General features: G+C 55.4%; 12 protein-coding genes across 12 annotated transcripts; 5 read left to right on the top strand and 7 right to left on the bottom strand.

The window, feature by feature from the left end:
- Window positions 1-61: 61 nt before the first annotated feature.
- Malapachy_0665 (orotidine-5 -monophosphate decarboxylase) lies at window positions 62-2,062 on the bottom strand (the record flags this gene model as incomplete). Its single annotated transcript, XM_018135180.1, has 4 exons — window positions 62-239; window positions 268-341; window positions 368-1,161; window positions 1,198-2,062. 4 exons carry the CDS (start codon window positions 2,060-2,062, stop codon window positions 62-64), a joined length of 1,911 nt encoding a protein of 636 aa, XP_017992217.1.
- Window positions 2,063-2,215: 153 nt separating this feature from the next.
- Malapachy_0678 (kinesin heavy chain) lies at window positions 2,216-4,889 on the top strand (the record flags this gene model as incomplete). The annotated part of the gene is made up of 3 exons (XM_018135193.1): window positions 2,216-2,244; window positions 2,271-2,722; window positions 2,749-4,889. The coding sequence occupies 3 exons, from the start codon at window positions 2,216-2,218 to the stop codon at window positions 4,887-4,889; spliced, it is 2,622 nt and encodes an 873-aa protein (XP_017992176.1).
- A 67-nt stretch (window positions 4,890-4,956) lies between these two features.
- On the top strand, window positions 4,957-5,907 carry Malapachy_0673 (chorismate mutase; the record flags this gene model as incomplete). The annotated part of the gene is made up of 3 exons (XM_018135188.1): window positions 4,957-5,189; window positions 5,276-5,815; window positions 5,850-5,907. 3 exons carry the CDS (start codon window positions 4,957-4,959, stop codon window positions 5,905-5,907), a joined length of 831 nt encoding a protein of 276 aa, XP_017992173.1.
- Window positions 5,908-6,197: 290 nt separating this feature from the next.
- Window positions 6,198-11,052, bottom strand: Malapachy_0681 (e3 ubiquitin ligase; the record flags this gene model as incomplete). The annotated part of the gene is given in 2 exon segments (XM_018135196.1): window positions 6,198-6,242; window positions 6,259-11,052. The coding sequence occupies 2 exon segments, from the start codon at window positions 11,050-11,052 to the stop codon at window positions 6,198-6,200; spliced, it is 4,839 nt and encodes a 1,612-aa protein (XP_017992116.1).
- A 132-nt stretch (window positions 11,053-11,184) lies between these two features.
- On the top strand, window positions 11,185-11,556 carry Malapachy_0708 (hypothetical protein; the record flags this gene model as incomplete). The annotated part of the gene is made up of 4 exons (XM_018135223.1): window positions 11,185-11,222; window positions 11,249-11,321; window positions 11,358-11,393; window positions 11,422-11,556. The coding sequence occupies 4 exons, from the start codon at window positions 11,185-11,187 to the stop codon at window positions 11,554-11,556; spliced, it is 282 nt and encodes a 93-aa protein (XP_017992508.1).
- Window positions 11,557-11,578: 22 nt separating this feature from the next.
- On the bottom strand, window positions 11,579-12,165 carry Malapachy_0666 (hypothetical protein; the record flags this gene model as incomplete). The annotated part of the gene is made up of 3 exons (XM_018135181.1): window positions 11,579-11,710; window positions 11,741-11,808; window positions 11,835-12,165. 3 exons carry the CDS (start codon window positions 12,163-12,165, stop codon window positions 11,579-11,581), a joined length of 531 nt encoding a protein of 176 aa, XP_017992220.1.
- A 90-nt stretch (window positions 12,166-12,255) lies between these two features.
- Malapachy_0683 (dnase i-like protein) lies at window positions 12,256-14,517 on the bottom strand (the record flags this gene model as incomplete). The annotated part of the gene is made up of 1 exon (XM_018135198.1): window positions 12,256-14,517. The coding sequence occupies one exon, from the start codon at window positions 14,515-14,517 to the stop codon at window positions 12,256-12,258; it is 2,262 nt and encodes a 753-aa protein (XP_017992114.1).
- Window positions 14,518-14,759: 242 nt separating this feature from the next.
- On the bottom strand, window positions 14,760-16,309 carry Malapachy_0691 (hypothetical protein; the record flags this gene model as incomplete). Its single annotated transcript, XM_018135206.1, has 6 exons — window positions 14,760-14,869; window positions 14,961-15,211; window positions 15,239-15,323; window positions 15,349-15,389; window positions 15,421-15,889; window positions 15,922-16,309. The coding sequence occupies 6 exons, from the start codon at window positions 16,307-16,309 to the stop codon at window positions 14,760-14,762; spliced, it is 1,344 nt and encodes a 447-aa protein (XP_017992721.1).
- A 654-nt stretch (window positions 16,310-16,963) lies between these two features.
- On the top strand, window positions 16,964-17,438 carry Malapachy_0706 (hypothetical protein; the record flags this gene model as incomplete). The annotated part of the gene is made up of 2 exons (XM_018135221.1): window positions 16,964-17,213; window positions 17,239-17,438. The coding sequence occupies 2 exons, from the start codon at window positions 16,964-16,966 to the stop codon at window positions 17,436-17,438; spliced, it is 450 nt and encodes a 149-aa protein (XP_017992513.1).
- On the bottom strand, window positions 17,431-19,398 carry Malapachy_0684 (hypothetical protein; the record flags this gene model as incomplete). Its single annotated transcript, XM_018135199.1, has 1 exon — window positions 17,431-19,398. The coding sequence occupies one exon, from the start codon at window positions 19,396-19,398 to the stop codon at window positions 17,431-17,433; it is 1,968 nt and encodes a 655-aa protein (XP_017992121.1).
- A 132-nt stretch (window positions 19,399-19,530) lies between these two features.
- Window positions 19,531-20,632, top strand: Malapachy_0703 (carbon-nitrogen hydrolase; the record flags this gene model as incomplete). The annotated part of the gene is made up of 3 exons (XM_018135218.1): window positions 19,531-20,100; window positions 20,127-20,313; window positions 20,340-20,632. The coding sequence occupies 3 exons, from the start codon at window positions 19,531-19,533 to the stop codon at window positions 20,630-20,632; spliced, it is 1,050 nt and encodes a 349-aa protein (XP_017992510.1).
- Window positions 20,633-20,651: 19 nt separating this feature from the next.
- Malapachy_0687 (pyruvate decarboxylase) lies at window positions 20,652-22,421 on the bottom strand (the record flags this gene model as incomplete). The annotated part of the gene is made up of 1 exon (XM_018135202.1): window positions 20,652-22,421. The coding sequence occupies one exon, from the start codon at window positions 22,419-22,421 to the stop codon at window positions 20,652-20,654; it is 1,770 nt and encodes a 589-aa protein (XP_017992118.1).
- Window positions 22,422-22,844: the final 423 nt, after the last annotated feature.

Below are 22,844 nucleotides of genomic sequence, written 5' to 3'. Positions count from 1 at the left end.
AGAAAAATGGAGGGTTGGCCCATGCGCAAATTTCCGTCCGAATTTAGGTCTACATACAAAATTACCACTCCAACTTTTTCAAATCCTGTTGAATGGTGCTTTTGTCGTCCACAGGCACCCGTCCTTCCCCGCGATCCACGGTTCCATCCATGTAGTAGACCGGCACACGCTTCAGTAAAGTCTTGGGGTCCACTTTTCTCCGCGAGGGGCACAGTTTGTTTTGGCCCAGGTAACACAAACTTTCTGTGAGCGTTGGGGTGTACGTACTCGCATCGTGGGCTTACAGGCAAGCAAATTACTTGGCCAAACCCGACCATCTGCTTGTTGATCTTTGTATGCAGCTGATAGTTAGTGATACCTCACGTACTTCTTTCGGCAGCCAGCTTTGGAGAGCTAGTCGCGTTTGTTCTGGTGTCTTGGTCTTGCACCATCCCAATCGATTCGAAATGCGATGCACATGCGTATCCACGCCAATGCCCACATTCAAGCCCATGCTCTGCATTTGCAAGAATGCCATCTTAGGGCCGACGCCGGCGATTTCACACAGCTCATCCACGGTACGAGGCACGTCGCCATGAAAACGTTCCTGCAATAAGTACGTCATCTTCTTCAAGTACTCCGTCTTGCGTCGGAAAAAGCCCACTTTGCCGATGCACTCTATAATGAGCGAGTCAGGGGCAGCCTGCAAGGATTCCAAGTTCAGGCCGTCTGGCAGCTTTGTCTGCAGTTGGTGCACAGCATCGGCCGTCACAGGGTCCTTGGTCTGCGAGCTAAGCATCAGGCTGACCAACGTCGTGAATCGAAGGCGTCGCGCCTTTTCTTCCTCACTTTCTTCTGTACCATCTGCACGGCGTCGGCCACGATCTGCCCGACGCTCTTCTTGCCCATTTTCTTCACATCCCATCGTATCCACAGGCGTGATGATCTCGCTGCGCTGCTTCGAGAAGAGGCGGTACACCTCTTCCCACCGCTTCGGCACTTTGATTTTACGCGCCTCGTCCTCGGTCAGCTCCATTTTGATCTTCTTGGCAGGCGACCGACTGATCGATGGGCTGGGATCATCGAGCGTCTCGTCCTTGATATCAGGCGTCGCTTCCCGCTTGATCGTCGTATGCATTCCGCGCGTGGACATGCGCGTCGAGCGCCGTACCTCCATCTCTACTATTGTTAGACAGGTCTACACGCACGCCTACGTACTAGCACGAGGCGCCAAACGGTCCAAGTAAGCCTTCCAGCCAGCGTCGCGGTATCGCTCGGCTTGCGCACGAACCTCCTCCATCGCTTGCTCGCGATCCAAGCCCCCTTTCAGCAGGGCACCGTAAATACCACGGCCCACAATCATCACATCGCAGCCACTCTCCCGAATGACTTCGTCAGGCGTGCGGTACTGCTGGCCTTTGCCGTCACCTTTGACATCGAGACCGACGCCAGGCGTAAGAATCAGCAGGTCCTTGGCACGCTGCGCCTCGGTGGCCTCGGCAGGGATATGCACCGGGTCCTCATGTACGCGGTGCATCGCAATGAAGCCCATGACAAAGTTGGATTCGTCCTCCATCGCCGCCTTGACGTTGGCCGTCGTGTACGCACCCGTGGTGAGGCTGCCCTTCGTGCTCATTTCGGCCAGAAGAAGCAAGCCACGCTGCATAGGCAGGCCCACCGAAGCGAGGCCACTGATAATGCCCGGGCCAGGGATCAGGTGCGCATTGGTAATGTGCGACCAGCGCACAATGCGATGCACGCCAGCGCTGTACTGCAAGCTCACTGTGTTTCCGATGTCGGCGAACTTGCGGTCCTCGAAGACCAAAAAGTCGTGTTTCACGCTAAGTGCCGTGAGTTGGTCGACCAAGTCCTGATCAAAGTCTTCCAGGATATCAATGTGGGTCTTGACCAACGAGACGTAGGGACCCACTGCTTCGACCACAGCCAAGAGATCGTCTTTCGAGACAACGTCGACACTCACGCAAAGATTCGACTGCTTACGCACGATACTCTCCAGGAGACTCTTTGCGCACGGATTCGGGTGGTTCTCTGCCCGTTCTTCGTACGTGCGCTGCGCTGCCATCGCCCCTTGCTGAAAGAGGAAAAGCCTCGCCACGGCCTAGTGGAGGTCGACAGGGCCTGCCGCGTGCCTTACGTAACAAGCACTGTACGAGGCTCTCTCGCGGCACGCGTATTGCTCGTGCAGGGGTACGACACGACCTTGACGCAGCGTGGTATGGCGGCCCACATCAAGGTCGTGGCACGGTACGTCGTGAAAGTGCTCATTCCAGGTTCCGACCAGCCCATGTCCCTGACGATGCGCTGCATGTAAGCAGCCATCACGAGGTCGTGGTCGCGTTGGATGGCACGTCGACCGTGCAAATGACACGCGGCACCGAGACGAGTTTTGTGTTTGATCATGTGTTCCCGATGGATACGCCACAGGCCGACGTGTTTGAGTACGGTATTAAGGACACGGTCGAAGATGTGATGCTTGGGTACAACGGCACGATCTTTGCGTACGGCCAGACTGGGTCCGGTAAGACCTATACGATGATGGTGCGTAGTCTCTTTCTGACGCGGCAGGGCCCCGACATTCACGATCCTCATACGCGTGGCCTGATTCCACGCATCACTGATCAGATTTTCCACCGGATTCTTACCAGTCCGCCCACGCTCGAATACGTCGTAAAGGTCTCGTTCATGGACATTTACATGGAGCGCGTTCGCGATTTGCTAGCTCGTACGTATGACATGGCTTACCCCCAGCGGACCGCACCAATTTGCCAGTGCATGAAGATCGCGTTCGCGGAGTCTATGTAAAAGGGCTCTCAGACAGCTACGTTGCGTCGCCAGCGGACGTGTACGAGGCGCTGCGCACAGGCAATGCAGCGCGTGCAGTCTCCTCGACGCGCATGAACACCGAGTCGTCACGATCGCATAGCATATTCACCTTTACTGTGCAGCAGCGAAATACAGAGACGGGGGCGTCCAAGAGTGGACGCCTGTACCTTGTCGACTTGGCCGGCTCCGAGAAAGTCCAGAAAACAGGCGCGAGTGGTCAAACGTTAGAAGAGGCGAAGAAGATCAATAGGAGTCTCAGTGCGCTGGGCATGGTCATCAATGCTCTGACCGATGGCAAGTCGATGCACGTCCCGTACCGTGACTCGAAGCTCACACGCATCTTGCAGGAGTCGTTAGGCGGCAATTCACGTACGACGCTGATCATCAACTGTTCTCCTGTTGCGTACAATATGGACGAGACCATATCTACGTTGCGGTTCGGTATGCGGGCCAAATCCATCAAGAACAATGCACGTGTGAATGTCGAGCTTTCGCCCACGGAGCTTCGTGCCTTGGTCCGCAAAGCCTCGGCACAGACGCATGCGTACAAACAACATGCCGAGCAGCTGGAAAAGGAGCTGGAAGCATGGCGCGCTGGTCGTGCGATGCCTTCGACGCAATGGATACCCCTCCTTCGGCAAGGCGGCTCCCTGCCCACGAGTTCACGTCATTCTGGGCCCTCGGCAGAGACGGCGGCTACCGAGGCGGCAACAGCCACTGAGACAGCACACGCCAAAGAAGTGCATCGATACCAACAGCGTGTGCAGGCGCTTGAGATGGAGTTGCAGAACGAGAAGCTGAAGAATGCTGCCTTGCAGATAGACATGAAAGATCTCAAGGAGCAGTGTGACGAATGGCAGGCGAAGGCGGCGGCGGCCGAAGATACCGCGGCGGCCGCCACGGCTGCTGCCAAAGACGCGGCGCCCTCGACGCATACGCGTGAAGAACGTGTCGAAGCGATGCTAAAGGAAGTGACCGGTGCGTCTGTCCCGCTCGAGCCTCTATTGGATCTCGTGCATGTGCTGTCTGTGGCGAGCCAGGAGACGTCAGCAGCGATGCCGCTCACTACGGAGCAAGTGCATACGCTGGAAGAAGGGCTTGTACAAACGCATCTTGTGCTGTCTCAGCAAGTACAAGCCGCGCGCATTGCGGCGCAGGAAAACGCTGTGCTGCAGCAGCAGAAGAATGCCTTGTCGGATCGAAACACTGCCTTGCAGCAGCGCTACGATCTCATTACCAACCAAATTGGCGCGTTGGAGCATGGGCTGCGTGTAGGCGACGATGGCGCGTCGCAGTTGGCGGAGCTTCGTCAAGTGCTTGACGAGCATTCGTCGGCCCACCAACTGAATACGAGCACGGAAGCGACGCATCTGGAGCAGCTACTTGCGATTCGCAGCGAAGAGACGGCGGGTCTCACGCGCTCGCTGGACGATCTACGTGCGAGTCACGAGGAGCAACGACGCGCGCTCGAGCTGCTGAGTGCGTCGCTGATCCGCGGCGAGGCGCGTGGGCCGGATCCGGCGATTGTGCAGCGCCTTTTGGATGCGTCCTGGCAGATGGAGAAGACACGTGAACTTGTTTCGCTACGTTTGCGGGAGTACGAGCGGCTGAAAGAGCAGCTCATGCAAGGTCTGCGGGAACGCAGCGAGCGTATCGTGGAGATGGAGATGGAAGTCGAGGAAATGCAAGACCACTATCGCATGCTGCTACAGAGTCTCAATATGCGTGTCCAGCAGCGCAAGATGAGCATGATGGAACGCCGATTGGAGCAGCTAACGAATGTCCAACGACGTCTGATCGACCAAAACTCTACCCTGAAACGCGATGTGGCCTTGGCCGAGAAACGCTGGCATGCGCGCCATCAACGCGAGAACATTCCTCCCTCGCCGACGTTGTCTGCCTCGTCGTTCACGTCGCGCGCTTGGTCCGACGTATCGGAGCCGATGAGCTACGCGCCACGCATAGCCAAGCCCATGCGCGGCGGTGGTGGTGGCAGCACGACGGCCGCAGAGGCACGCGTCGCCTCTCCACCCAAACCCAAGCGGTGGCTCTCCGGCGCGCCGTAGGGACGTGCCTGGGCTGATTTTACTCCACCTCCATTGTAGCGACGCTAATCGTCCGTCTTCCTCCACGATGCACAACGCGATCAACTTTCATAATGCATCTGTAGACGATATTCTCTCCCTCGATAAGATTCGGGCGAGCTTGCAGCGGATGGAAGAGTCGATTGTGTTCCGTGTGATTGAGCGTGCCCAGTACTCGCACAATGCACGGATGTACGAAGAGGGCGCTTTCCCTGAGCTGCGCGAGAAAGAGCACTGGACAGGCACATGGCTCATGTACCTGATTCAGGAGACCGAGTCGATGTATGGTACGTGCGTCAAGCTACTTACAGGCAGCCAAGCTCGGACGATGGATGGCGTATGTACGCGTGCTGACTTACTCATGACAGGCCCGATGAGCACCCGTTCACGTCCCGCGAGCACCACCCGTCCCCCATTCTGCGCCCGCTGGACTACCCGCAAGTGCTGCATCCACACCATGTGAATGTCTCGAAAGAGATTCTCGACTTTTACGTGAACGACACTGTGCCGCGCGTCACGTCGATGCACGGTGACAAGTCGGACGATGGCAACTATGGCTCCGCTGCGATGTGCGATATTGATGCGCTGGGCTCCATTGCCCGCCGTATCTATTTCGGGATGTTTGTCTCGGAAGCCAAGTTCCGTGCGGACCCAGCCGCTTTCATCCCTCACATCCAATCGCGCAATGCCGAGGCGCTGGCGGCGCTGATTACCAAGCCGGCCGTCGAGAAAGTGCTCTTGGCGCGCGTCGCCCAAAAGGCCGAGGTGTACGGCCAAGACCTGAACCAGACTTCCCCCGATCCCTCCTCGATGCAGCGCAAGATTGATGCCGGGGATATCGTGCGACTCTACGAAGACTTCATTATTCCTTTGACCAAGAAAGTCGAAGTGGACTACCTTCTCGAGCGGTACGTTGATCAAGCTATACGGCTACTCATACAGCAGTCTGGATGGACTGAGCGAAGCGGAGGTGGCCACGTTGGCCCACCCTTCTTCATAGAATGGAGCGGCACAACGGACAGGTCGACGCGCCACTGGTGCTGACCCACTTGTATAGACAGCTTCCGTGGAATTTGTGTTTGCACGTCCGACACGGCTTGGTCGGCAGAGTCTGATCCGTTGGGCTGATGATCGAGTAGCAAATCGCACACTCCGCCCCTTCGTAGCCCTGGAACTTTGCTTCGGCGTTCTTCTTGAAGAGCGTCAGCGCATCGAGTATCAGGCCATTCTTGCCACTGAGCAGCTGCTGCACGGCCAAGAGCCATGCACGCCATTGTGCTTCACTGACACCTACTCGCTTGATGTCACGAATTTCCACGCCGTGCAATGGGTAGTCTGGCGGAAGACGCACACCGATCTCCATAGGGTGCTCATCGACCGTGTACGTAGCCACCACCTCATTCGACGACAAGACCTTGATGGTCATCGCCTCGTCTTGCAGCTGGGCCAACGCGGCGGGATCACGCAAGTGACGCAGCTCACGCTCCGCAAGCAATGGCGTGCAGAACTTGCTTGTAAAGTGGCTGACTTGCAACGACATTTGTCGGTCACGAATACTCAGCCACCAATCGCGTACCTGCGTCGGCAAGTGGACGAGCGTGCGGAAGTAGACGTGCGATGCCAGTACTTGCAGACCTAGCGCCGAGGTTGGATTGAAGTCTTCCATCCGCACATCGTCCATCGCAAAGCGGGAGGCGTCCAAGGCAGGAATCCCGTCGAGCGCGCGGGGACGCCCGTTCATAAGCGCAAAGACACTGGGCAGTAGTACCGTGCTTGTTAGCGCTTGCGATTGCAGGGCCGAGGCATACAGTGTACGTAGCGGCAACGAGGCCTCGACAAAGTGGTCCAGCACCGCGAGCCACAGCAGCAAGAATGAAAACGTGGCATGTCGCGTCGCTGGCGACGCATCGGTCCACATGTCCGCTGTCACAGGCACTTGATGCGTCAGCGCTGCCATGAGCACAGGATCCAAGGCTGGCGTCGAAGCCTTGTCGCCCAGCGAGCCCAGCGACATCTCCACAACTTGATCTCGGACACGAGCCATTGTAGCCTCCCGGTATGTATGCCACGCGGCCACTTGCAGCGAGCGGTAACTCGTTGGCGTCGCCATTAGCTTCACCAGCTTGGTAGTGAGGTCTTCTTGCACTACACGCTTCGCTGGTACATGCTCTTCCACCAGGGCCACCAGTCGCTCACAGCATTCCCGCTGCAGCTCATTGATATCGTGTGTAGACTCGGCAGCAAACTTGCAGGCCGACGTGAACGCATGACACAGCGCCTCTTCCAGGCCATCAGCCCGTTGTCGTAGCAAGTCTGCCACGTGCTCCTGCGTACGCAACGCATACATCGTCTCCAGCAAGCGCAAAGTGGTATACAGCGTGGGCCATCCTGTAGGCAGTTCCAACGTAACGGCTTGAATGTTTTCTTCGACCACATCAAGCATCATATCTAGATGTCGACCAGGCACACTCTGCACAACAGGTGCCAGCTCGGCACACAGCGCAGCAAGATGGACAAATACACCTTCATCCAAGTCTTCGTCACTCGCGACCCATCGCTGCAATGTCTGCAACGCAAACACAGCACGCTGCGTCGGCACGATCGGCTTCCCAGACTCGAGCGGCGCCGTTGCGCATTGCAGCATTTGCATATACCGTACACCATCTGTATTGGCGCAGGCCGGCGACACACTGCTCAGCTGTGCAGCCAGCTCGTTGCGCCATCGATCGACACTGGGCGTATCAAATGCGTAGCTACGCGTGGCATACAGCACAGCACAAAGCAGTGGCGTGGGCGCCTTGGTTTGGCTCTTCGCGGTCTTGGCCCACACTTCTGCATCATGCGCCGAGGCGGAGCTCAGACTAAGAATACCAGCGAGCAGACGTGCAAATACACGCGCATACTGCAGGCCACCTGATTCTTTAGCATACGCCCAGCACTCCTGCAAGACACGCGCAGCATCGTCCGGGGCTTGGCCTTCCGTCAGGGTGGTAACAGCGTGCGTATGCCACGCCTCGGAGAGATGCGAAGTAAAGGTCGAGAGCATGCGTGTACTTGCTTGAATGACACGAACCAGCGATGCCTGCACCGTCGTTTGCCAAACAGGCTCGGAGGGAGAGGCAAGTGGTGCACCGACCTGAGCATCATTCAACAGGAGCGTATCTTCCAGCACGATGGCTGCCAACACCAATGCCATCAGCAGCATGGGGGTTGAGATGTGTGACGACGAAAGCGCAATGCACGTCTCGACCATACGAACCAGCTTGGCCACGTCCTCTGGAGAAGCACGCGGCGCTGTGGATTCCAGCGGCACAAGAGGGTCATGTATCAGCAACGCTGGGTCCACGGCACATTGCGCTACATGGTCCACCAGCTCCGCAAGCATGTCATGCGAGGGGGCTACCTGTGACGCATAGGTGTGCGGCAATCGCTGTGTCGCACGGACCAACTGTGTCGGAGGTACAGTGCCAAGCGCGAGTGCCTCTCGCAATGCCACCACGGCTTGCGCGTACAGCGGTGAAGGATCTTGCGCGCTCTGCACAAGACGCGTCCACCAAGTGTCGGCCAGGTCTGTCATATCTGTCTCATCCAAGTATGCCGTTGTGTATAGCTTTGGAACGAGAGAATGCAGCGTCTCGTCTGAGACGAGGCGATCCATACGCGCTGGGTCTTTCTCGATCCACGCACCCAACACATCCCACGAAGTTGTCTGTGCATCAGCATCGCCTTGTTGGATATTCAAGGCAAGCGCTTGCAAAAGACGTGTCACTGTCTTGTCACTGTGCAAACTGGGCGGTGCGTCAAGAAGCAAGCGCCACGTGGGTGCATGTGTCGTCACTTCGTCCATCAACGAGTCGTGCCACATTTCCGCCGTGGCTGCATCTGGAGGCGTTTGCGTGGCCAGGTCTAAAACCATAGGCAGCAACGTTGCAGGCATGTGCGTTGTGGTCCGAAGCAACGCATGCCATACGGGGGATGTATCGGCGACATGGGAGAGGTATGCGGCATACCATGCTTTGATGGTGTGCACATTGTCCCATTCTGCGACATGACTAGGGATAACGTCCGTGGCCCAGACCAGCAGTGTGTCTGCACAGGGTCCTTGCAAAAGAAGACTCGCCCAGGAGCTCTGCAGCATCTGTGAGAGCCATTCCACATGCGATTCTGACCATGTGGCTACAAGACGCTCCGTAAGTGTGTGTACCAGGTTCGTTATGGTCTCACGCCATGGTGCTGTCAAGGAAGGGCTCCACGCATGTGTAAGGAACTCTAGCACCACAGGTGCAATGGTATCGAGGTCCATTGTCTGCACGTCCTCTTCCATCGCCTTCGCAAGGGTTGCTAAAAGCCATATGTCATGCTCTCGGTGGTTGAGCTTGGGAATGTCTTTAGCCAAGACTCGTGCACTCTTCTTACGCAATCGCAATGGCAGATCCAGGTCCTGCGAGAGAAGCAGAGTGCGCCATACCCACACCAGCTCCTCTTCAAGCAGCTGTATCGTCACGGCAGCGCACTCGGCGTCCACAGAAGGTGATCGAAGAATACGCATCGACATCCATGTGAGGCACTCTACTACCATCGACACGTAGGCGTCCCAGGCCAATGGATCTGTGAGACCATGCAAGAGAATAGACGCCAAGCCCATCATAGGCTCTATCAGCGAGGCCATCGCCGTGGATGTTCGTGGCATGACAGACTCGGGCATCGTCGATACAAATACAAGCACAGCTGGAAAGCATTTGCTAGGCGATGCTGGCGCGACAACTTGAAGCCAATGCAGAAACTCAGCCAGGTACGTGGTGTTGGACGATGAGGCTTCGTCGTCACTGCCTTCGTTTTCGTCGTCGTCGTCCTCATCCCGCATGGTCCATGCCTCTGGCTTGCGCTTCAGCAGTGGTAGCAGAGCACCCTGCATATCACAAATCACGGACGGGTCACGTTCAGCCCAGGCACCCTGCATAGCCAGTGGGACAATGACATCCAAATGTTCATCGACCATCGCTGGATAGGATTGGTTCAAAAGAGCAAGCAAGGCCCAGGCGCGTTGGCGAGCCACAGGGGTACCATTGCCCAGAGCAGGTCCCTCACCCTCCGTTTGAGCCTCCTTCGATAGGAAGGCGGTCCACATGGAATGCGACTCTGCCAACGACGCAAGGCTCTCGTCAGACACACCACCAGGCGTTTGTGCCAGCATAGTGACTAGACCTAGCGCACCCGCGACGATCCGGCCGTTCATTTCGTCCATATTCTCATCCACGTTGGTATCATCGCGGCTCTTTGCATCCCATTCGCCACCATCTTTGGACGCCGGCGACACTTGTAGCGACGGCGTCATCTGTGCAAGGGCTGCAATCGGCATATCCGATAGCAAGATAGGCCGTACATGTTCCAATAGCGTATCCACATAGTCTGCGAGCAAGAGTTTGGTAGGTGTAGGAGTACCTTCGGTCGTTGTCCACGTGGTACACGATTTCCAAAGTTGCATACCTTGTCGTGCGACAGTGCGGCTCGTGTCGTACGTAAGGACAGCCCAGTACCCTAGGATCTCGTGCATGTAAGTATAGGAAAGTAGCTCCTCACGAAGATTTGTAGCGTCCTCCGATGGAGGTGGGAAGGTCAACAAGGCTTCATGCACCTGCAACGTCAATTGACGCAGTCGCTGCGAAGGTGACAGAGCTAGACGGGGGAACAGATACGCCCAGCACGGTAACATCAACGCTAAGGCCTCATTTCTTTCTTCAGGAGAGGGCGGCAACGCAGCAGTCGTCTCTTCCTGGCTGGATGCCTCACCCTGAATCCACGCAAGGAGAGATTCAAGCGTGCGCACACGTGTAATAATGTCTTTTTTCAGGCCCTTTCGAAGCAAAATAACCAAATCAGCCGGTAGCAAACTTGCCAATCCCATCGAGTCGAGGGGATAGGGCGGTGGTTGTGGCGGCTTTGGTGGTGGGACATACGCCTTCTTCCTGGCAAGCATCTTGCGCTCTTTCTTGGAGAGCTTTTTCCCTTGCGGCCCTTTGGCCTTCGGGTTCCCTTCTGGTGTACCATTGGGAGGTAGCTCTCCGCGCTTTGCAGCAGCAGCAGCAGCATGCTTTTTGCGAGTGGCCGAAGAGGCAGAGGACTTACCGCGTGCTCCTTTGCCCATGACGACACTCGAGAGAGCGTCGTAAGTGACAGTGCGTGCATTGGAAGATGTGCTGACTAATCAACAAGAGGACAACCACAGCGCCACACGCTCCCTGGTTCGCACGGTGCACGCAACTGCCCCTTCATCGCGATGGCTGGCCCTAACATGGAGCTGTTCCGCTTCGGCTTGTATGTATAATGAGTCTTATGACAAGATACCTTCTTTTCCCGCTTGGTTTCATGGTATACTTTGGTGACCCAGCCTGGTACGATAAATATGTTTTGCCGGTATGTCCCAGTGTAGATGCGTTACTAACTTTGCAGCACCGCCATCGTTTTGAGCCGCCTGCCAATGAATTCGTACGTACTATTATACACTCACAAGTAGCACCCTCCCAAGACAGCAAGTGACCTGAAAAAGACATTAGACCATGTCCGGCATGGGGAGTCGATAAGGAACCATCCTGTGGTCCAAGCCGGTCTATCAGATTGGCGGCAGGCTGATAGTGAGCGCCTAATTTAATAACTAGCATAGTATGATAGATCTACAAAAGCTGGGATGCATCGCCGCGCAGAGCTAAATAGGTATTGTCCACGCCAGGCACAAAGCCTTTAATGATGTCGTAGACTTCGGCACTGTGGTATCGCAGACGCGTCTTTGGGTCGGTATAGGGAGCCTGAAGCGTCAGCAGGATGTTGGCACGTACAATTAAGCCTGTAATGTCACAGTATTTCTTGCTGGGCAGAAGGCTAGGTGGTGCCTGTACATTGGCATCTCTGGTCAGTGCACGTGAAACGTACATGTAGGCACATAGCGTGAGGAAGCTGCGTTGTCCACTTGCATATCAACGGTTGAATCCTCTTGTTTGGGCTCCTCCTCGGAGGCAACAGCAGAGGTTTTATGTCGTTTTGGCGTAGACTCTTCAGTTCCTTTCTTTTTCGAATCCAACAAACCCCGCTTTTGTAAGTACGCGTCGCGTTCCTGGTTCAAGATTTGCTTGAGCGTTTTATTTCGGCGGGTAGGGACAGGTGCGCCATTGGCGCCCATCTTGGATAGGTAGGCCTCCGACTTGAAAGGCCGTGCCTCTGCAAACACAGACAGGTCTTCCGAGGTCACGCCGACGTCCGCCATGGTGCACCGAGCCAAGAGGACACCAAACGGCGGAGCCTGTCGTTCGTAAGTCACGTGGGGAGGTGAGTGGAGAGGTGCGCTCTCGCTACATTATATGCCTATGGCTGCACTAAAAATGACAGGCCGGTGATCAGATCGTGCCCCCAGCGCTTGGACGCCGGCATCGTCAATAGTACGATACTCAATGACTCGTAGTTGGCCCTGGCTTGGCATTAAGGTATGGTCGTCACATATTGCGCTGAGAAGGTTGTCTTTGCCCATGTCAGCCACGCTCTGCACCCAATCTAGTGGGGCATGCAGCATGATGTGACGCGTAGCATTGGCTTCATGCAGGGCCTCGTCCGTGTTTGCATGGTGCCCATGCCTATACCTAGGTAGCCAGTGGTGAATTCTTGAACGCATCTTTTCAATCGACGGTCTTTGTGTATGCTCATGCTCGTCGATACCGACATTGCTGCGCCATAGCACTCTATCGCACCAGGAAGGCACACGCTGCTTTGCACTGGAATCATACGTGCTCGAAATACTCTGGACATCCACATCCTTGAGATTTCCTGCTGGGCTTTGATGACTTGCATTTTCTGTCGTGCGCAGAGATTGGAGGCCATTGGTCAGCGTAGTGAGAAAGGTGGGGTCTGAGGGCTTCTTGGGAAAAGTATGCTCTTGTTCTTCCAGGATCGAAGAGCTCTCCGACTCGGCGGACAGCGTCGAGGCAGACGAAGTGCGCGTGAGAGTTGCTAAATTTTCGTCTTGTCGAGCAATGGCCTCCTGCGTTATCTCTTTTTCAGACTTATCCACCTTGCGTAGGAATCGACGCCAAAGCGATTTCCGCTTTTTTTCTTCGTCATTTTCCTCTATGACGGAAGTAGAGTCATCATCGTCGGCCACGCTCTCGTCGTCTTCCGAAAAAACGATGGTAGGTGTATCTGCGGATGGCGTGGAAGAGGTATGTCGAAGAGCGTTGTGCATATGCCGGCGTCGGTGTCGCTTGGCTTTCTCCACGTCATACTTGTACGTAGGTGGGAAGCTAATAGGCGCCTCGTGAAAGCCCTGCAACTCCAATCCTTCTTCTAGGACTCTGTGCAGTTGATCGAAATGCAATGCATCGTCGTACGAATGGTTCTTTATGAGCCAGTCAGCATGCTTTCGCGTCACATCCACTCGGAAATTTAAATCACCACACCAGAAGCAGTGATCGAACTTCTCTGTAACATCTTTCAAGTGGTTCCGCGGGTCCTCAGGCGGTAAAAATGTATCCACATTCAATTCTGACTTGATTTTTGCAATGTTGGCCAAGCGGGCATCAAGTTTATGCGCATGCGCAGCTAAGTGAGCATTAATGAAAAGTAGTCGCGATTCACCTAGGCATACGCTAATTCCAATGGCGCCTTTGTTTCCCATACGACCAGCCAAAAGACCACTTTTGACCACATTTGTGCTGGCACCTCGAACACGGTCGGCACACCCACGCCAGACGTATACTGCCGAGTAACAGCCCATCATCCGATCCTTGGCCAGCAGTACATAGGGACCTAACTGCTCAGGCGGCGCCTTCATGGACGACGGTGATATTTTGTTGCTAGTGGGACTGAGTGGCGTGACCCATGCATCCATCTCTGTAGAGAGCGCAGAGATATCGCCGGAGTTGAGAGGCAATATCGCAGTGCCGTCCATCGCCACTTGCGGTGTGTCCGACGTAGGCGACATCATCATAGCAGACGCAGGGTTTTTCACGCCATTGCATAGCCAGTCCTGACAAATCTTGGTCCAAGGACGAGAAGCAACATACACCTGCGTTCCATCCTGCAGCGATACGGTCCTTGTATCGTCATTAGCGACGATCGACTCTGTTGAGGCAAGAGAGGTATCAATGGACAGGGTATCTGACCGTAAACTGCTCACGCTCTTCCGTTTGGAAAGAAAATGATCCAAGCTCACGCCGGGCATGCGTCGATGTGCCGCGTCAGGGTGCTCCGCTAGGGTTGGTGATGTGGCTGTAGCAAGTTTGGATGTCTCAATGTCCTTGTATACGCGAGTTCGAGAACGAGCCACACTTCCAATTTCGCCCGCTGTATGTAGGCCTGTAGTGAGTTGCCCGCCATGACCCCATGGGCATTCTTGGCAGCAGATCACGACCAAGTGATATGGGTGCTCCTTGTCCATTGGAAGCTGTGGTAAGCGAGACGCCTGCGGTATATGTGCTTGTCCCTTCGCGCGGTAGCCGTGTGTTGTATTCTGCGTGACCACATGATCTTCATCCCAAGCAGGCATAGGGGGGTCATACGTCCCCACATTACCAAACAAAATCTCAAGATCGCCGTTGGGTATGTTTCCATGCATGTTCCATGTCATGATGCGCACTTTCATAGTAGGATCTTGTGGCGAAGCCACTTGCTGCTTGAATCTATCACGGGCATTTCCTAGTCGTTGTATAGAGGTCGTTCTCCTGCGCAGAGATGAACCACGGTCCACCATGCCAGGAAAAAGAAAAAAAAGTAGGGGGTTGTTCGCTGCTTAAACGTCCGCGCATGTCGTTCCGTTATGAATGTAGTAAAGGGTCCGTAAACATATGCAGGTGGAGCTACATGAGTTTCTTACTTGGGCAACTCCCATGGACACTCGATATCGTTTAAATCAAACGTTGATTGGTGCGTGCCAAGAATGCCACCAATGTCCATTTGCATGTCCACGTGCAAACTTAGTGCTGTTTAGTTAGCGACGATTTTGTGCGTTCCACGTACTTGACCGTTGGGTACCTTGATCTAGCGATCGTTAGCTCGCAACGTTATACGTACAGAAATGGGCACAGGCGTCCTGGAAAGCCAGTTGAGTATCGTCACCAGTAGCATTTAGGCTCGTGTGCGAGAACATAATAGGAATATTGAGAGCTGATTTGGTATGCCCAGGGATCCATTGGCTCTTGGCATTGCCTTTGCCTACCACCATCTTGGTGGGTATATAAGTGACCGTCGTTTGCAGTGAAAGTAGGTGAGATGGCACCCAGCCAGCGGTGTTATCAACACGGAGGTGCAATGTGCCGTTCATACTGCACGTCAGCTCAGCATGGACATACCTAAAGCCTGTGGGGAAACCGACCAATTCCATGTCCGAACGGCCATTGGCAGGTGTCAACGGATCCTTGGTCACAGGCGCAAGTTCTGTGTAAGCAGAATAAACACATACCAGGCACGCGAGGAATAACAAAGTACAGCATAACCGCAATGCTGTCGGTCAGAAATGATTCTCAGCACGTACATGACCACCAAAACAAAGCCAATGATCAGTGCGGCTTGAGGTCCTAGCCAACCACAAACCGGATTATAACCGCGCAGCCATGAGTCAATTTTGCCGAGATGCTGATTACGGCGGTGCCACCGACGAAAGGCCCGCGTCATACGATGCCGCTCTTCGGAGGTAAACTCGTCACCCAGAGGCGCAATATCCGCCAAATCCAATTGGGAATCGCTGGCGCCCAACAATTTGTTATATGATTTTGTGCCGCGTTTGTCTGGCAAGAAACCATGTGCATGTCGCACATCAACGATGGTAGGGTATAGGTCAGCACCATTCGGTGGCAGCTGAACAAGTGGGTGCGCTGCAGGTCGTGACGACATGGGAGGCGCTGCTCCATAGGGATGCCTCTTGTCGTGGGATTCTGGGTGTGAATCAAGATGATGTTGGGGCCCTTGTTCCACATTATTAAAGTCCTTGTACGCATCAAAGTCTGCAATGGTAAGCTGCTGGTTTACGACATACCCTCGCCCAGTGAGTCGTCATCCGTATCTGCGTCACTGTCAATAGCCCATGCCTCGGGCCGATCTTGTTCGGAATTCGATGGCATAGCGTCTGGCAAGCCTTGCGGCTGGAGCGCCCTGGTGTAAGTCGGTGCCATCTCATTTGATGCTACTGTTTCTTTGGCGTACCCCTCGTACTGTGCTGCCTCCCAGGCTGAAGAGTCATAGTACGGTGGGTATGTATCGTGCGCTACCATGGGCTGTGCAGCATAGTCATGACCATACGCCGGATCGTACACACCATTAGTGTCATACGAGGCGGGCCATCCTTCATATGCCTGATACTGTGCGCCATCTTGTACTGGATACGCCGTCTCGTCCCAGGCGGCGGCGTGCGACGAGCTGGCCATAAGGAAGGGACATCCGATGCGGACTCTTGAGCAAGTCTGTGTTGGTCTTGCCGCCAACATGCATATGGCCTTGTAGGTTCATATGTACGACAAAGCTGGTCATGTCTAGAATACACTATAGTAAAGCAACAGCGAGGGGCTGGGCATCTATGCGATTGGAACGAGGGTTGCAATGGTCATGGTGGTGAGGGTTTGCTGCGCGGTTGGAGTGGGCGGAGTTGAACCAGGTCGGTCTGGACCAGCCAACCAAGGAAGGAGTGAGACAAACACGGCCATGCCTAGCATTACACTGATCACAATGCACAGCCCTTGTGGGTCTTGAATCCATCTTGATTGCCGTTGCCTGTCAGAGAGTGGCGTGAGACGTCGAAGACCTGGTAAGGGTTCATTATAAAACTCGTCTAGAGGGATCGCTTCAGGATCGCCATCCGCAGCCCATAAAGGATCTGTACGATCACGTTCCCAGCCCTCGATAGTAAGATCGGAGGCTGTCGAGACGCTATCGCGTGGTTCGGCTATCTCCGCCATGAGCGAAGCGGGGGAGAGGGAATGTCGTCGATGGGTCGTGGAGGTTAGAAACGGTCGCTGCACCAGCGTCAGCCGCGCGGTGTATGTGTATCAATGTGGAGGGGTTGTTGTTCTCCTCTGGCCATCATGCGCCTTGCAGGTGGGATTGGCCTTCTGCTCGCTGTTGTGCTGGTCGCGGCGCAGAATGCGCCGTCCAGTACCAGCAGCAGCATGGTATCTACCAGTGCGAGTGGTGATAGCTCGTCTGGCAGTGCTAGCGGTAGTAGCTCAGCTACCAGTGCTTCGTCGTCATCTGGCAGTGCAGCGCCAAGCTCCAGCGCCTCCAATGCGACTTCGTCAGGCAATTCGACCTCGTCCAGCGCGAACGCTACAAGCGGTATGTTCCACTGTACTTATTCCAGCGACGTCCGTCTCTATCACAGCCACTGCGTCCAACATTGTAAGCGGTAGTTTGGCAGGCACAGCCCCAGCTCCAGGCCCAAATCAACCTGGCAAAGTGGGTCCTGATGATACGCACTTTGTCAGTGCAGCGCTGCATACATCGCCTATGTGGGGTCCTATGGTGGTATCTACACTGTTCTTGTGGATGTGGGTCATGTGAAAAGTGTCTGACAGGCCCATTCGTGTACGATAGGGTGTATCGGCCCTTTGGCTGTGCTGATTTCCATGTGCAGGCGCGTATCTTCGAGTAGGTACGGCGGTGCCGTCGCCTGGATGCGATCATAGTCTCTTTGTGTAAGAATCATGTGTAGACGCTGTACACCTCGGCGTGGGAGATTTGCTGGTGGCGCAGGAACGACACCAGGAATCTCGACCCCAAGAATAATGGCCATGGCAGCAATGACGCCAACGCCGCCATGATCCATTGCTCCTAGGTGCATGGACCACGTCACAGAAGTGAGGTGAGGTAATGTGCCTGCTACACCGCCCAATGCACGTGCTTCATCGCCGAGCAACATGCACCCTGTCACGGAAATGTGTCGTAGGGTCGTCAAGAGGGTATGCGACGCGTCTCCCCATTGTAGGGCATGCGCCCAGAACGGTGGCGGTGGTCCCACCGAAAGCCAACGTAGTCGAGGGAGGGCTACAGATGCACGGTGCCCAGCCACGGCACGTTCCAGCACACCGCTAAGGCCCAGAACTTCAAGCTCAGGTGTCATGCCAAGCAATGCCTGAACCGACTGTACAAGACCGCCAAGCGTGTGCTGGGGTGGTGATGGCACATATGGCAGTGCCGTGGATCCACGCAAAGGTACTTGCCATTGAGCCATGGATATACCAAAAGGGAAGCGTGGCCAGCTCTCCCAAATAGCCTGCTCGCCATGCCGGCCGGTCGAGGCCCATACATTCGCATCCGCCTCATCTATCACGGGCTCTTCACCATCTGTAAGGCAGACCCAGTGAACAACACCAGAGTGGGCGTACAAACATATGTCATCAAATCGATCTCTTGCGAAGAAAGGCCAAGCCGGTGGCAAAGGTGCCAGATCGGACGCATTCACATCTGGTGTTGGTGTGTGTTCACGCACCATGTCCATCGCCAGCCAGCGGCCGTATGCCAGTGCCTTGGCGACGAGCACGGAGAGCCATCGGGGAAGTATGTCTGTGTCCAACTCTTGAAGTACATGCCACACCAAGGTAATATGGACATCGTCATCCGAGGCAGGAAGAGAAAACAGTATATCACCTGCATCCGCCCAATCCATTGGATCGTGTCGTGTGCCAGCACGACGTAAATGAAGCGGACGTGGACTAAATGGGTCCGAGGTATCTACACCATGGTGCTCAAATGAGTCAACATGTGCCATAGCATGTGGTGATCCAGCTCGTAAGGTGTACGTTCGTGCCTCAACATTGTATGGCGAAGCGTGCCAGCGGCGCAGCTCTCTCGCACGTTCGTCCCGTACCAGCATACGCAGCCAATGCAAGCAGGCGCGAGCTTCGTACAGGCGCAGTACCCATTCATGCAGCGAAATGGTGTCTCCGTGTAGATCCATGCGCGGATGCCGAATATCGATACCCTGTGCCTCAGCAGGCCCGGCTTGGATGGCCAGCACTTCGGCCATATCCAGCTCCATGGCATGGGGCAGCAAAGAGCCTTTTGACGTGCATGCATGGTAGGTACGTACGCGTTGTACGTCTGTCTCGATTCCAAAAGCCTGCTCATAGGAGGCGAACCCTGCTGCGAGATTGTGCATGAGCCGCTCTGACGCGAGATTCACAGCGCCAATGTACAAGTGCTTTATGCTTTTCCCGAGGATAGGCCGCTCGGCAAGTGTGCGTAGAAGAAGAGAAAGTTGGGAAGGTCGGTATATGGCAATGGATCGGTAAAGTAAAGTAGCGCCAATCGCGTAAAATGCGCGGTTGAGCACCATGAGCTGCTGCAAGGCCATTGGGTCGTACGTCAGCGCCCAGGTCCTGCTCACAGGCTCAAACCCCGGCGGGTCCAGCGACTCAAGGATCTGGTGCAAAGAAGATATGGGTTTGGCATCCTCTTCGTCCGCCCGGCATGCGAGCAAGAGGATCTGGGTCTGCAGCTCACTGGGCAGCACTACCTGCATCGTTGTCGATCCCAAGGGTAGTGGAGGGACGTGCCCCGTCGTGACGCGTGTATGTGGAGGGGCTAGATCGGGGCTCTCTTTCGGCCATTCGGCGGAGTGGGCAGGTTAGTGTTCCGATTGTGGGTCTACAATATGAGCATTCGTATATTGGGCTCGTTCCAGCATGCCGAGAAGGCGGAAGAGAAACGTATGCAGCTGCATGTAGTGCTAGCGCAAGTCACCCCGAACGAGCTGGGAAAGGGAGATGTGCGCGCCATCCTGCCGCGTATGCGTGAGCTCACGGAGATAGCGGCGAAGCAGGGCGCTGACGTGATTGTGTTTCCAGAGTACTTCCTTACCGGTTCTTCGCACGAGGCATGGCATCAGGTGCGCTGGCACGATCCGATCAACAGCAAGGAAGAGGACCCAGACTGGCTTGCTATTATTCAGGATATGGCGCGGACCAACGAGATTGCGATTGTTACAGGCTCGGCTGTCGTATTGCATGATGACGACCCGACACAGCAGCTGTACAACATCACGTACTTTATCGACTACCGCGGTCGGATTCGAGGCTCGTATACCAAGCGCCATCTGTGGCATGCCGAGCGTGCGATTCTCTCGAATGCCACAGACGAGTCGCATCCTGCGAAAGACTACCCGCCCCTATTTCTGTTCAAGACCAAGCGTGGGCTCAAGCTGCGTGCCTCGATGTTGATGTGTGTACGTATCTACCAGACTCACCACAGTGGGACCTCATGTTCCCTGAATCGTTCCGACGTCTGTTGTCAGCGCCAGGTCGTTTTTCGTCCGACCTGGATGAGAAGGACCGCTTTGCCGGCCCGGATGTGGTGTTTGCGCCCACGTGTTGGTATGCTGACGATTCTGGACCTCGTGCCCTTGCCTGGAATAAGAACTGTGAGGCGGCGTGTCTGGGTACGTAGCAAAACGGCTAACGAAAGACGCTGTGTGTGTATCGCGTGCGATGGAAAACGAGTGCTTTGTATGCATGTGCAATGCAGCCGGTCCTTCGATAGGCTCGCCGCGTGGACTGGGACACTCGAGCTGCAATGCACCTTTGCTGGGATGCAGTGCGCGTGTTGAGGACGAAAAGGAGGCCCTCCTGTTCCATACCCTTCCTATTGAAGCGATGCTCACGGCTCGCGATATCTTCAAAATTCGGCACGATATGGGCACTGGCATTCTCAGTATGCCGATGGTGCCTGTGCCAGCGGACAAAGAAGACGATTCATAGAGGTCTACAGGGTGATTCGTTACTTTTTCTGGCCCATAATGGTCTCGAGCAGATCGGGAGCATTGCCACGTGGCATGAACAGCTCAACGACGTGGATCGCATCCTCGTTGCGGAACGCGTCGCTGCTCAGCAGCTGGTCCAACTCGCCACAAGTGCGCACGGCATGGTAGCGCTTCTGGACAGCCTGGTCATGCTTGTGGCTCTCCTCACGCTGCTTCGTGACCTCCTCGGACATGTCGGGGACGTTGCTGCGCACCTTGCGGTCGCGGTTGAAAAAGTCGAGCATCAAGCTAAAGTCGACCGATGCAATGTTGTTGTATTCACGGTCTGGGCCGTGAATCACACGCTCAATCTCGTAGCCGTCGTTGTTCAAGACAAAGATAATGGGCTTGGCGCCGTATCGCATCATTGTCGCGATCTCCTGGACAGACATCATCAGACTGCCGTCACCAACAAACGTAATGCAGCGACCGCCGTGCTGCTCGACACCCATAGAGACACCAAGCGTCGCACCAACACTCCAGCCGATCGAGCCGTACGCAATCTGCTCGTGGAAACGAGCATGGCGAGGAATGTGTGAGAACACAGCGCCATAGGTCGACGAACCGACTTCTACGACCATGTGGTCTCCGGCACGCAGGAACGAGCCGATGCGGTCCCACAAGTAGTCGTGGATCACCGGCGAGTCACTGGATGGCAGCTGTTGTGGCGGGTCCTGCACTTGTTTCTTCACTTCCTGTGTGTAGCTTAGGCGCATGGCCTTGTCCTTAGCCAGGAGCGGACCGAGACGTGGAAGTACTTCGTGCATACCGATCTTTCTGAACTCCGAGTAGCCAATCGACGTCGTATTGGTGTGAAAGTTGATCACATTGCACGCCGGAGTCGAGTAAGAGAAGCGGCCTGTGTTCATATCACTAGGCAGACCACCGATAATGATCAACAGATCCACTGTGTCGACAAAGTCCTTGAGGTTCTTGTGCGACGTGCCGCCGAGGTACACGCCCAGGAAATGATCATCGTCCTCCGGGAACAGACTCTTGCCCATCGGCGCAACCGCGACAGGTAGACCTGTTTGCTTCACAAACTCGTCCACCACGGACATTGCACGCGAACGACCGACGCAGTAGTCGACCAACACCAGAGGACGCTTGGCCTCGTTAAAGTGGTTCGTCGCGACCTTCACGACGTACTCCAGCTGCTCTTGGTTCGGCTGGGGACGCGAGGTCGGGATTGGGTTCTTGAGCTCCTCCGAGGGCACCTCGAGCTCAAACAGGTCCAATGGCACACTCAGGTACACAGGGCGACGCTCCTGCACCAGCGACGTGAGCACGCGATCGATCGTCGGCGCAGCGTTCTGCCAGTCCTGACGTGTCCAGCCGATCATGGCTGCGTCCACGGAGATGTACCGAGCCATCTTGTAGTAGTTGTCATACAGGTTGGCATCGAGCGTGTGGTGCATTTGGCGGTGGCTCGAGTGCGATTCGGTCGTAGGCATACCGACGATGTGAATCACCGGGAGGCTCTCTGCAAACATACCAGCCACACCGTTCGCTGCCGAAAGCTCACCCACACCATAGGTGGTGACCAAGACACTGATTTCACCCGTGGCACGGGTGTAGCCATCGCAAGCGTACGCCGCATTCAGCTCGTTGGCACAGCCGATCCACTGCACACGCTTGTCGTCATCAATGACGTCCAGGAACTGCATGTTGTAGTCACCTGGGCAGCCGAAGATGTGCTTTGCGCCCAGCTGGGCGAGGCGCTCAACCAAGTATTCACTAAGCCTCATGATGGAAGGAGATAAGGAACTGCCAAAATTGTGCCTCCAAGCCCTAGTTGTGTACCTCCGACGGCGCATTTTCCGAAACCTCGTGGCCCGTGCAGACCTACCCAGTAACGCCTCGTGGCACGGAACGAAATGAGGTAAGGCAATCATGCAGGCCCCGATGTCATCACGACGACGTCGCTGGCCCACCTACAAATAATGACGTCGTACCGCATAAGGGCCCTCGCAGTCGGCGACAGGGATACATACGCCTTGCCTGGGACATGCAGCCAGCCAGCCAGCCCATCATGTGGCTGGAACAGAGTATACGACGTTGGCATCAATGGCCTCCGTAGACTACGCCGTGTTGGTCGCTCTTTCATCTTTATGCGACTATGGCCATTGCGTATCGACAGAACATATGCAAACATGCCACAAAGACTGACA

This window comes from Malassezia pachydermatis (assembly GCF_001278385.1).
Source record: "Malassezia pachydermatis strain CBS 1879 chromosome Unknown scaffold3, whole genome shotgun sequence".
NCBI classification, from domain to species: domain Eukaryota; kingdom Fungi; phylum Basidiomycota; class Malasseziomycetes; order Malasseziales; family Malasseziaceae; genus Malassezia; species Malassezia pachydermatis.
This window is presented reverse-complemented; position numbering and strand designations above follow the sequence as displayed.